General features: G+C 41.4%; 1 protein-coding gene across 1 annotated transcript in view; it reads right to left on the bottom strand.

Moving 5' to 3' along the window:
• Positions 1-13,201, bottom strand: part of LOC121897564 (cat eye syndrome critical region protein 2) — a 40,701-nt gene that overhangs the window by 14,398 nt on the left and 13,102 nt on the right. Inside the window, exons 2-7 of the mRNA XM_042412129.1 lie at positions 6,327-6,421; positions 3,322-3,505; positions 2,259-2,386; positions 1,922-2,005; positions 1,396-1,454; positions 1,065-1,225 (exon numbers count right to left, since the gene is read on the bottom strand). Of these exons, the coding sequence (XP_042268063.1) occupies positions 1,065-1,225; positions 1,396-1,454; positions 1,922-2,005; positions 2,259-2,386; positions 3,322-3,505; positions 6,327-6,421 (711 nt within the window). The remainder of the gene's footprint in view (positions 1-1,064; positions 1,226-1,395; positions 1,455-1,921; positions 2,006-2,258; positions 2,387-3,321; positions 3,506-6,326; positions 6,422-13,201) is intronic.

The following is a 13,201-nucleotide window of genomic DNA, read 5'->3' as shown; positions in this document are numbered from 1 at the left end:
GGAAGGAAAATTGAGTGGGAGGTTATGGCTTTGACTCATGCTTCCTATGAACAGGTTAAAAAATATGTTTAAAATCTCTCCCTTAGGTACTAAACACTAAGTTTCAAGGAAGATAATGACAAATGAGCATGACCCAAGGCATGGCCAAGCTCAAAGAAGCTTACCACAGAACCTAAGCACATTCTATTAAGCTAACATTAGAGCATAGTTCTCTACAGTCAAGTTCACTTTAAAGGCCTGGGGCCAACTTCATTACCAAGCTGGTGTGCAGAATTAAGGGCAAGCACAGACCAGCTTCCCTTCATTCCACCTGTTCTGCAGCTGGCCCATGTTAAGTGTCCGGAATCTCAAAAACAACTCCTGGAGGAGGACAGTGATCTGTGCCAGAACATGAAAGCAGCTGAATAGGGATTGACCTGAATCTTTAAAGCTCCATTATTCAATTATTTCTTATATCAGCACTGAATAAAATGAAAATCTGTAAGGTGAACAGGGTTGCTAACAGTGCCAAACTCACAGAGTACCATCCAACATGCTAACCTGTTAGCTCTTACCTGTCCCTTTTCTTGATATTACCACCAAGGATCACATAGGAACTTTAAAATTAAGTAATAAAGGGGGTTAGCGGTATTCATTGTTGTCTGCTGCAATGTTTTTTTTCACTACCACTTGGTAGTGAGACTTCCAAGTCTAAGATTATATTAAGATAGTTGACGGATGCAGCTGTACAGTCAGTATATTGGCTGTTTGTGTTGAATAAACACATACTGTATAAACACTCCAGTCGTCAAATCTGCAAGAACACAAAAATTCACTTTGCGTTTTCAGATGTCAACACAGGCACATCTACCATGTTGAACTTGCTGGTATGAGCTGGTGTGTAGTCACATTGCTCTGGGTAGCGTCTCTACCTTAGTGACTGACAAAAACTGTTCAAACAAGAGCAGTCTCACACAAATTGATATCAACTTCATTTTGTGTAAAATTACTTTCATATTGCAAAATCTACTGCATACCAAAAGAGAGAAATGGGAGCTAATGGTATTATCTCTTTGGTATCTGACCTTGTGCTCAATCATGCTGCTGATCTCGGGCAGAAAATTCTGGCTGATGACACGGTACAGGTGGCGGTCCTGTTGGGAGGTTTTGTCCTTGATGCTTTCTGCCAGACTGACCCACTGTTCTTCTGTATCACACACAAGGGACCAAGCGCCCCGCTTACAGCCTGGTAGAAGCAAAGAGGACAGACACTGGCTTATTGAATTGAAGGAAAATGAGTAGAGACAAATTGATCAGTAAAACTAGTGATTAAAACTTAAATTAAACACAAACAAACAGATTTCTAATTGTAGTCAACATAAAAATGAATGGATTTTATTAATGAGATCCTATCACCTTTGCTGGGAGGTAGATCATCCAGGCTACTATCCGTTTTCACTTCACTTTCCACCTCACTGAAAGACAAAAACATACTATTCACATAAAAAGATCTATAACATTCCCACAAAGAACAGCAGTTAATTATGTTTCCATGATTATAAAGATTTTTGGACACTAAATTAGACTCATGTGTGTATGTATGATTGGACACATGGATCGCTGTTAAACAGGGAGTTATATTCTACAACAGTGTGTAGTTCATTAACTTTCTGCACATCTTTGAGACACACAAGTCTTATGTAAAAGTTAACCAGGCCTGAGGAACAGTCGTTACCATGTTTTGTTTGTTTATACATGAGTGTACAGACATTCACTAATACCTATACACTCACAGAGCAAACAGTCATGGCAACTGCTGTGACAGTTAAATGCATGTTTTCTTTTGACATAACCAGTACATCTGTGCAACACATGCAAAACTACACACATCACTGCATGTAGGCAATGGGCTGTTGGCACTGACAACAAAGATGTTTATCACCTTAGCTGAGGGTCTTCCAATTTTCTCTTCTTTGGTGGTCTTCCCCTTTTCTTTTTCTCTGGTAAAGTTAGCTCAGGAGTTTCACTGTAAGAAAGACAACATGAAACAGAAAAGAACTCTTTAAAATTATAGCCTTATAATGAGGGTAATTAGCAATGGAGGACCTCTGTAATTAACCTTTAACAGGGCCATAAACAAGTGTCAAACCACTACTGCAATAACACACTTAGCACACACATCAATTAAGCACAGAAAAACATACATGACCAATAACACAACATTCATTCTTGGTGTACTGGACTGACAAAGAAGATATATAGTGGTCATTGGTATTTACCTGATCTTCTCCGCTTTCCTCTTGACTGGCTCTTCTTTGTACATACGAGTGCCATAAAAATACCAGTAGAGGGCTCCATTTCCATCCTGCCCCAGCGGTTCCACCCTCAGGCTGTCTGCATCCAGTCCCTGATGGGGGGTGGGGGTGGGGGTGGGGGTGGGAACATTACATTTCTTAAATCATGTGTAGGACTGTCTTTTTTAAATCATCAGTCATTAGTGGATGATGTCATTCAGTCCTTTGAGCCTACATAGCAGTGAATCATATAGAGACATGAAGCACTTTCAGTATCTTACTGAGTGCTTTCATAAATTGAGTAAGATACAGTATTTTAAAAAATCTTATCTCACAGGAAAACAGTAAAGTGTATTCCATGAAATTATAAACAGACTTACGACATGGGGGTAGAACTGTTGAGTTATTAATCATCACACCTTAGTGTATTCCAGTACTTGTGTTTGCTAATACTGAGATAACACTAAGAGGTGCAAAGGATAAGCTACATTACTTGTAAATTCAGTTAAGCCTCTTTCACACATGGTTCCTGGTAAATTACTGGGATAACCTCTCAGGCACCGCTAGTGATTTTCACTGTTCACACATGCAGCTACATTCAGGGACAATTCCGTCTTGCGCCTTTTCACACATGCCATGGCAATGCCAGAATAGATGGGGCAAGGGACAGTCCAGCAGATGGTAGTCATAGTCAACACTTATGGATGCCAACTGCCATAAAACTCAACAAAAGAAAAAGAAGATGGGGCAAGGCCAGATGTACATCTCTTATTATTTTCAGGAACATGGTGGGCGAGGAGCTGCTTTGGTCTGGTGCCGGTGTTGTAATGCATTTAATATTCAACAAGTTTGCAAGACAAATCACCCATGAAAGCACTGGAAAGGCAACTGTAAACAAGCCACAAATTCAAATATGTCATCAGTGGAGTCTTGTGATTGGTTTACTCGCTCCACCTGAAAGCGTCTTTTGTCAGACGGACATAACCCTTTACATGCTTTACATATATGCTTCCTGATTCTTTTGAACCGATCCCCATGAGTGGTGTACCTTGAGCAGGTCAAAGACATCAGCAGCATCCAAACGGTAGTCGCAGAGCCGGTGCAGCAGCTCCACCTGAGTGCGAGGGGGGAGATTCTCGAAGGGGCCCTCTCGAAGTGGGTTGGGCTTCCCCTCTTCCAGTTCCCACCTGTAGCTGATGATGTCATCCAGGTAACTGCTGAATGCCTGGGGGCTAAAGCGCCGAGCATAAGAGCGGGAAACAGAGAGTAAAAGATACAAGTACTATATGTTGTTCACAACCATATAAAAAAGAAAAAAATTCAATACTATGAAAACATCTTTTACACCAGATAAAATCTTTTAAAATAATATCGACAGGTTATTTGGTATATGACAGCTTAGCTGAGAAATCTTCAAATTTAAACTTAAAAGCTGTGTGTAATTCGCCCCAATTAAGATCTTGTTCCATTTTTTTCTTAGTGTGGATTTTCTGTGAGGATCACAGGTTGGTGTTGTTGAATAGGTAAGGATAGACTATGTGGATAAGGTCATGTCATTCCTACATGTGACTTTTGGTTTATCATGTGGTTTTATGGCATTGTTATTACCTCAGTTAGATCTCGGTAGGCCAACTCACTGTAATGTAATTTAAAACATGCTCTTGATAAGCTATATAAATAAAAGTGATGTAAAATTTGATTACAAAAGGACTTTAGTTTCCAAGAACGTTTAGTGACTAGTTCAAGTCAATTACATTTTGATTCTTCTACCTTATAATCATTAATTTGACTGTTTTAGATATATATTTTTACCTGATCAAGAAGTCTTAAGAAACATAAATTCTGTAGTCATGCTTAAGAACTCCAATAAGATTTTTATTTTACAAACAATAACCCACAAAAACCCCAATATAGACACAAGTTTTCTAGTTGATTGAGATCTGTCAGTATAGATAAATGCAACCAATTCAAGTGCAAATGCTGTTCTTAAAAGTGCAATTTGTAAAACCAATGCAACATGTATCAATATCGACTAGCACACCATTGTAATACATAGCTTTGGTAACAAACAGTTCAAACTACCATAGTGGCTGAAGAGACGGAGGAGGTGGGGCTGAAAAAAAAAAAAAAGACTAGTTTTTTTTCAATGAGAGTGGGGTTGTATCTCTGCAATGAGTGGGCGCTGGTAAATAAATGTTGGTTCCGGTTCAGGTCTAGCCGATTAATCTGTACCTTTCAGTTCCAACTCAGATGAACAGAACAAGAGGCTTGGGGCAGGGGTGAGCATCTATGCAACAGCGCAGAGAAAGAGGGACAGAAAAAAATGGCTTATCTTGAAAGAGCAGTGTGCACTTTTCACACAGCTGCAGGCTCCCCCCTCCTCACCACCCCATCTCTCTCCTCTTTTCTGTCCCTCGTTCTCTCCAACATCCTCCCTCCCTCCTTTCCCCCGCTCCGGCAGAGCGTTTAACGCGTGCGGATGAAAAGGGCAGCTCTGTGAAAGGCCAGTGCTGAGCAGCCGCCCCCAGGATGCCAGCGCCTGTCCAGTCCAATAAAGCAGGTTGTCCTCCTGTTACCGGCTGCCTGGGTGGAAAAACTGGATCATTCCTGCCTCTCTGCTTGTCAGTTCACTGGTACCACTATTCTACTTGCTGATGATGGGCTAGAGTAAGAGGTGTACAGAGGGGGAAACCCCACGACACATTAAACACATCTGTGGATATGAATGACAACCTCTGCTTCATACTCACTTTCTCCTATTATTTGAGTATGAAGGAGAGAAAAGTTTCAGTGGCTATGCTGTTTTTATATATACAAATAGTGGTAAAACATGATTTCACCACACACTTTGAGTCAAACCTTGGTGAGTAAATTCTGACTGCTCAGCAAGTCATTTTTTGCTCTGGTGACTCATTTCCTACGAAGCCTCCGGGGTGGTATGACTAAGTTGAAGTAGATGGAAATACTGGTTTTATCTTAGCATCTACAGATCAAACTGAAAAAATGTCGATTGATTCTTTTCCATGGTGCCAGAGAGGCTTCCACTCACTGTTTCATTTTTGGCAGATCTAAGTCTCTAAAACTTAGTTTTCCCACACCAGTTAGTTATGTTCTGTATTTAAGCCCAAGAAGCAGTATAATGCAGATAATATTTGCTTATTTGCTTAACCCAAAATAATCCAGGCCAAATTCATTCTTTTTCAATGTAGCACTAACACTGTTATAGCGGTAAGTATGCAGTATCTAAGGCATGAAGGGCAAGAAACTTTGCAACAGTAAAGAAACTTTGGGACACAATACTGGGGCAGTATACAAAAAACAAAATAGATTTTGGTATGTTTGAGAATAAGACTGGATATTCAATCTAAATACTCTTTTTGCCAACCAAAATGTATACCAAAACTCTCTGGTAACCATGTCTGGGCAGTTTTGTAATCTTGTTCATTTATTCTTGATCAGATAGTTCATGATATATATATTTTTTAATTCTGATTTAGGCAAAGTTCTTATAGAGCTGCTTATGTTTGGACAACATGTAGAACCTTAGCTTATTTTCTTAAATGAAAAAGATATTTTGTAGAAAAAATTTCATATTTCTCACAGAAAGGTATCGAGACTGAGTCATTCTAGTATCAGTACTAAAACATAGGTATCATATCAGTGCTGCATTGGTATCATATCAATGCTGCATTGGTATCTTGGGTCATGCTTCCTGTGTGAACAGTTTTATGAAGGTGGAGAAGAATGTTTTGTTGTAGTGGTTGACACTTCTTTCAAATGAAATTGCCTTTCCTGTACTGAAACCTTGAAACTCAATTATATTTAGACTGAATTGTGAGATACTACATTTTGGTGTCTTTTGGAATTAGTCATCTGCCATAGTTGCATTTTTATGTGCCCCTGTCTTTCCAGTTCAGTACAACTTCTCCTTCAACCACAACTCAAAACCTTTATATCTGTTGTGGATGCCATCACAATAAAACAGACAGTATGTTGCATTTATTTAAACAGACTTTGTCAATATCATAGAATGTCTTTGGATTTAAAACTTACGTGATGTCAGTGCGCTGGTAACATCCCTGCAACAGACACGCGATGAGGTCTCCGAGGAAGTCCAAGTCCTGTTCTGACAGGGCTTTCTCCAACTCCTAGACACACACAACAAAGAAGAGAGTAGGGTGTAAACATTACACAATGTACAAGTGAGGAACTCTGCAAATACTTTTACTTAACAGACTTAAGATATAGGTGTATCAAAATAATAAGATATTATAGCAATGATTTCTCATTAGAGCACAACTTGATAGTGTTGGTATCAGGTGATGTAAAGCTGGCAGAGGTAGACAGCGGGAGGGATGACTGGAATTTGCAAGTTGTCCGATTCGGGCTTCGTGCTTTGCCAGTGGTTGTTTGGCTGGAGCTGAGGTTCAAGTTCAGCCATGACCCCTCTCCTGCCTGGCATTGTGTTTCAGCCATTGAGGTTTTATGAAGCGGCAGTAACCGGCAGAGCAAACTCTAAAAGACCTGAAAGCACCAAGGAGAGATGGCAGGCAGCAGGGGCCTGGAGCTGCAACACAGCCATGCCCCCTCCTCTCCTCTGCTCTGCTGACCAACTAAGGCACAGCACCCCACACGGCTTCCCAGCATGCACCTCTCTACCCAAAGATACCCAAAGGCTCTGGAGTAGAACAGGAGCGGAAAGAAAGAGGGAACAGGAGGCTGAGAGGGCAGAAATGCAAATGCAAAGTGCTCCATCAGCCAAGTGTCCATTTCACTTAAAGCCCCCTTTCGCAGAATGCAAAGCAGCTCCTTCAAGGCTGAAACCCAACCAGTTGCTCTTCAGAAAAAGAACATGACTGCCTGCAGCTGACCACTCCTTGTCCCTCCTAGTCTGTGCTCTCTCACTAACAACAGATCCAATCCTTTCTTTGTATTGCTCTTGCTACTGCTCTAGTCTGTATATCCTCTCCTCACAGATATATCTCAAGGTAGAGAAGGCACGTTTAATTATTGTGCACTCACTCGTCTCTCCTCAGTCTGCCTCTCTCTAAAAAGGAACCTGGTTGAGTTCAGAGGTCACAAAAGGTCAGCGTACACACCTCCTAGCCACGGACAGCGACGGAAACCAGGAGCCAACAAGTCAGCGCGATGAAAAACAGAAGGGGAGGAGGGGAGGGACAGAAAGGAGGTTGAGAAAGAAGTTGAAAAACAGGATAAGATGAGTACTTCTGCTTGAGGTTGGAAAAGGAAAGAGTGTATGAGGGGAAAGTCAAGACAGACTGCTCCTGCTTCTGACTCACTACTATAGAACAGTACTATAGGAAAGCAGGTTTGGTGATAGGAGATAAAAACCAAGTCCCATGATTCAAGGAAACACAGTTCATTAAGTTTTATGAACACATTTTAATGACCAATTTAGAAGCCTACAGATCACCATGCTCACACTGTCAAAATGAGACAGATTCTAATGGATTTTAAGAATAATTCAACAACAAGACTGAAACGGGAAGACATGAGATTAGGGGATTTTATGTGTGCATTGGAGTAAGGCCAGGAGCACATCAGATGACATTTTAAGTCTTAAGGTCGCAAGACATCTCACATTTATTAATGACGATTTGCTGAATTGTCAAGGTAACAAAGCAAACACGAGCAGACTTTCACAAAATACTGTTAAAATGACGAGGGATCAGAAGATATTCCAGGCTAGTAGGTAGTGAAAGCGCCTCTTACATTGGCTGGTAACTTGCATCACAAGAAATTGAAGAAAGATCAATTTCCTGTTGTGTCCTGTCAAACAACAGTTGAAGAGCAACCGGGTTTTACCGTTTGTGACTTTACATTTTCAGAGGAGAAAACAATTTCCGCATGCTGATGACTGGGTGGTCAATACAGACAGTTAGATAGTAAGATACCGCAGATATAGATTCAGATTAGATACAGCTGCTGTATTGCTTGTTCACACTCTCAGTCAAAGTGATCATGGCTTAGACTACTGATATCTCACTGGCAAGTGTGATCACCTGGTTATACTTTTCACTGAAGAAGAGCAAGAGTGGGCATATCAAAGTCTGGGATACCTACATTAACTATCTACCTAAACTGCGATACTGTATATTGTACATACAGTCAAAGCAAAGGGCTTCAAAGCTTTAACAACAAACAGTCTTCCCGAAGGACTGAACAGTTGTTCAAGCTAGCACATGTGTCATGGCTTGTTCACATGTACGCATGTCATCCAGCTGGAGAGCTCTGTCGTAGCCATGAGCTCTGATCATTAAGAGGATAGTAGGATTGTGTGTGTGTGTATGTGTGTATCTCTGTGTCTACAAGCGCATGTGCACAGGATCCTGAGAGATCCTGTGTCACGCTCCCTTCCACTTCCTGGTCCCCTGTCAGGCAGCCTCTGGGCCAGAGTGAGCCCATCCATCAGAGACAAACTGCACTTTGATCACACTTCGAAAAAGCTGGGGGCCGTGGCCAGGGGAAGAGTGCAGAGTTGAGAGCGGCACAGCAGAGTGGAGGGCTTGCTACAGCCAAGCTGAGCAGAACAGCCCCGGGATTAGCACCACACTGCTCCACCTTTGAAGTGCCACACGGCATCTCAGATGGCAGAGGGAAGGGGAATTAATGTGGTGTGCGTGCCCTTTCTTCAGCCATCTATCCAGCCAGCCAATCCTTTTGTGGCCCGGTGCTAACAAACACTCCAATGATGAAGGTCTGTGAGGGACACTTGCTGCAGCTGGATGTGTCCTGTGGGAACCTTTCCCCTTTATAAGCGCACACAAAAAAGGAGCCAACAAGCGTGTACACTACAAGGACACAAGCCACAACCTTTGGCAAACATCTTCAACAACAGATGAAAACACACACACTTTTACTGACATCATTCCCACACGTGTCTCAACAGAATACACAAGGTGCAGTACTTTGGCTGCTTCACATTAATGATCAATGGGATTCAAAGATAAGAGAGCTGGATAAGTGATAAGCTATAAAGAGTGTAAATCATAGAGCTTAACTGTCAGATTTATCACTAAACTACTGCAGTGAACAAAACAGGCTATTCGTATTCACACACCGGGACAAAGATTGGAGGTTGAGTCAAGGCTTTAGTCAAAAGGTGTGTCATCACCACAGTCCATCTGTAGGCTGGCTTGCAATCAGCAATTCACCCTGAAGGTATTTGCCACTTCTTCTCTCACCCGTCTCCCCTGCTGTTTCTCTCTCTGCCTTTCTCACTGGCTTAACCTCGTATTCCTTCCTTCCACACCATTTTCCTCCCCCTGCCCTGCTGCCCAGTGTCTATGAGGGCCTCTGAGGCATTCTATTATTCCCCCGACAACACCCTTGCTCCACTCACTATCCCACTCTGTTCCCCTCTCCGTCTTCCTGGTCTCTCCTCTCCTCCACATATGTTTCCCTCTCCTGCCAGTTGTTGGCTCCAGCTGAGGACTCTTTACAGTAACGGAGAATGTGATTTGCAGAGTCTCCCAAAATTTCTTATTGGCATGGTGGGAAAAGCAAAGTAACATTAGACTAGACATATTTAAAAATCTCCACTGAAAACAACACAACTTGAATTGTTCGAGGCGCTGTCTCATCTATTCAATAGAAACGGAAAACAGTGCGAGAAGTAACACCTGTGGTGATGACACAGCTTGACGCTTGTCCTTTTCTCTCTCTCCTAAGGCCCTGTCACACCTAATTTAACTTCACTAACATTAACAGAATAAAATGCCTGAATTTTCCCAGTAAAGATACTGTCATTCATATATGCAATGCCTTAATATTCTTTTAACCTTATGTCACTTGTCACACACACACACACACCACTGATAGAACTGAAGTCCTGCTCTTTGTATCCATACTACTTTAATGTTAAGTAATGTCAAAATTGCGGCAAAGTTTGCATGTATTGAAAGGACATGTTTACTCTTACCAGACAGCCGTAATGTAATATGCTAAAGGTGAGGTCTATTATAGATGTAAACATCCAACCTCATGCAAATAAACTTATAACAGATACAGTATGTTCTTGTTCCTTTAGGCATTTTAGCTACACTTAAATAGGTCTCCAAATGGCAGTCTAGAATTGTCGTGGATGTGGAAACAGTGCTTTCTGAAAAAGCACAAAAGCTAAAAGCTTTATTACCATGTGACTTCAGATGTTTTAAGGTCAAAGGACAGGCAATTCATCTTTAGAAACTCCTAGATTTAGCTTAGGCTGAACCAATGGTCAATGTTACAAAAATGAAAGTTAAAGAATAACCTAAGTTGCAAAATTAAGTTATTTCTTAATCGTTCTGGTGCCTCCCACATAATATCAACGTGGGCAGGCCTACATGACTTATTTTATTTTTACTATTAAATTTTCACTCATCAGTAACTTTTAGGGGAATTTCCTTGAGCATACTTCCATATTTCTTAGGTTGCGTTATCTATCAAGCAATATACAGCAAGAATTTTTATAGAAACAAAATATATGTATCAGTTTAATATGACAAGTGTGACTGATTTAATGCAGTGGGCTTATGTTTCAGAAAGGGTTAGAAATGGCTGGCAACAAACTGGTATATACATCAGGAAAGTTGTAATTTTGAAATTTGTCAGTTTTATAAGAATATATAGAATGGTTTCATTGGAAAAAACTGCTAGTGTAGTGGTTTTACACTGTGTACTGTATGCATGAAACAATGAATATTTCTTGTGCTGACCCCAAGTCTTGCCTTTAGACAATGTAGACAATGAGAAGGTGGGGTTGTGTAAAGTACCCTATGATCCAGTCCACAAAGCACACCTGTGCACGTTGTCAAAGTCAAGTAGGCTTGGATGCTGTCAAAAAAGATAAAGTAGTGGTCTGCTTCTTATTTCCTCAAACTTAAAGATCCACTCCAGACATGTTTTAAGAAGTATATAAAATACTCTACTTTGACTAATAATTTGTGTCTGATATGGTTTTTCCACAAAAATAAAATTCTTAAAATGACATCTACTCTTTCCAGAATCTATAAATATGCTTGTTGATTTCTTAAGTTTTCCTAGTAGTAAAGTAGGACACAAGATGTTTCCTACTTCATTGTAAAGTCCATTCTCAGTTTTTGTGTCCTGGAGGCTTCAAGTTTCCACATCACACTTGTATATATTAAATATTGGACGAGGATTGGCGCCAAACTATTTGTGATGTAACAAATCCTGCTCGTAGGCTGCCCCTTTATCTTAGATTTTCAATGAGCACAGTGAAACTTTCCATTTTCAGCAGATGAATGTGAAAACAGCCTTCTAGTGTCAAACTCTGCACATACGTCATTCTGCACAGTCAAGCCCAAACATCCAACTGTAGGAACAAGAAGAAAAACATATTTTTGAGTGGAGGTGGACTTTAATATAAAATAATTGAATGAATCATGTAATAATTCAGATGAACCCGATAGCAACCACCTGGTTGTAGAGTCTGAACTACCTAGTTAAAGCTAGAAGGCTTTCGATAACCAGTCTCTCTTCTGTGACATGGTACAATGTACTTGAAACATCAAAGGGGCATCTTTTCCCCTCAAGAGTTCACCTTTTCTCTATAGATAAAGCTCAAATACTGGCCCAAATAAATTATGAAAATGCTTGTCTCAGCCATTGCTCTCATACATTTCTGACCCTGCAGGTAACTCCCCATTTCAGGCCGACACTGACGCAGGTCAAACCCGCAGCAGTGGTCTATCAGAGGAGTTCATCATGTCTCAATCCAACTGCCATCACGCCCTTCCTCCCGTCTTGGATTGAACACACTTTGGATGCTGCCTTGCTTTAAACCTCATTTAACAAACTTTCCGAAAAGAGAGAAAAGAAAAGAAAGAGAGAAATAGAAAACGCAATGTTATTTTGTGTTATTCTATGGCTTTGCAATTAAGTGTATGAAATTAAACTGCAGACTGGAGTCTCTGCTCAAAGCAACAACCAGAGAATAACCTGTGTCTGCTGTCTCATAAGAATGGGCCCACGATGGGTCAAATGTGTATTCAGTAGACACACGTCTGCTGTGTGAAAGGGGTACAATGACGCAAAGCTGAAGATGGGTTTCCCCTGGGGGGGACAATGCTACGTCTTTGTTTGATGTGAGAACCAGGATTGGAAATGTTATGAGACATGAGAAATGAATCAACTGACAGGAGGAGAGGGTTTGAGATCAAGATATCAAGGCTAAACTAATGTTAAAAGAACCCAAACACCCAACAGACTTCAAGGCAGAGCAGACCATCTGCATTTGCAGATAAAAGTGAAATGTGTTTTTCTCAGTGGACACTAATGGTCCCATCATGAGTCTCAATCCATATCTGCAGAGAGAGAGAAAATGGAGATAAATGGTGAGTATGTGTGTGTGTGTGTGTGGCCAACACTGTGTGTGTGTGTGTGAGAGAGAGAGGGAGGGGGGGGTTGTCATATGCAGTGCAGCAGCGTTTGTATCAGCAGCTCCAAGGTTGTGGCAGATCCACAGAGCCTGTAGTATCAGGGGGTTGGCCTCCTGGCTACCCTCAGAGCAGACACTTTCCATGCCACTGCCGTTAACAGCTCCACTGGGGTCTGTATCACCAACAGTTGGAGGACGTGTGCAGGGTTAGCTGGAGGGGGAAGGGAGGCCTGTTTGTAGTGTAAAGGCTCCTCTCTTCCTCTCCTTTGCTTCTTTCTTTATTTCTTCCTCCCCCACTCCCCTCCCACTTTCAGCTCACACATGGTTCCTCCAGGAGCCATCATCTGACAACACCCTCCTCCCCCACACGTAACCACCTCCTGCCACATGACAAACATGCACACAGAGCCATAATACCACAGGAAAACGCCCTCGCATCCTCAGGATGTACCGTTCATCTGATCATCAGAGGAAAGCATCAAGATATTTGAGTTGCAGCCAAACGCATCTGACTGACGCATCAAAA

Source organism: Thunnus maccoyii, chromosome 5 (genome assembly GCF_910596095.1).
Source record: "Thunnus maccoyii chromosome 5, fThuMac1.1, whole genome shotgun sequence".
NCBI lineage: Eukaryota > Metazoa > Chordata > Actinopteri > Scombriformes > Scombridae > Thunnus > Thunnus maccoyii.
Note: the sequence above shows the minus strand (reverse complement) of the source record. Positions and strands in the feature narration are given on the sequence as shown.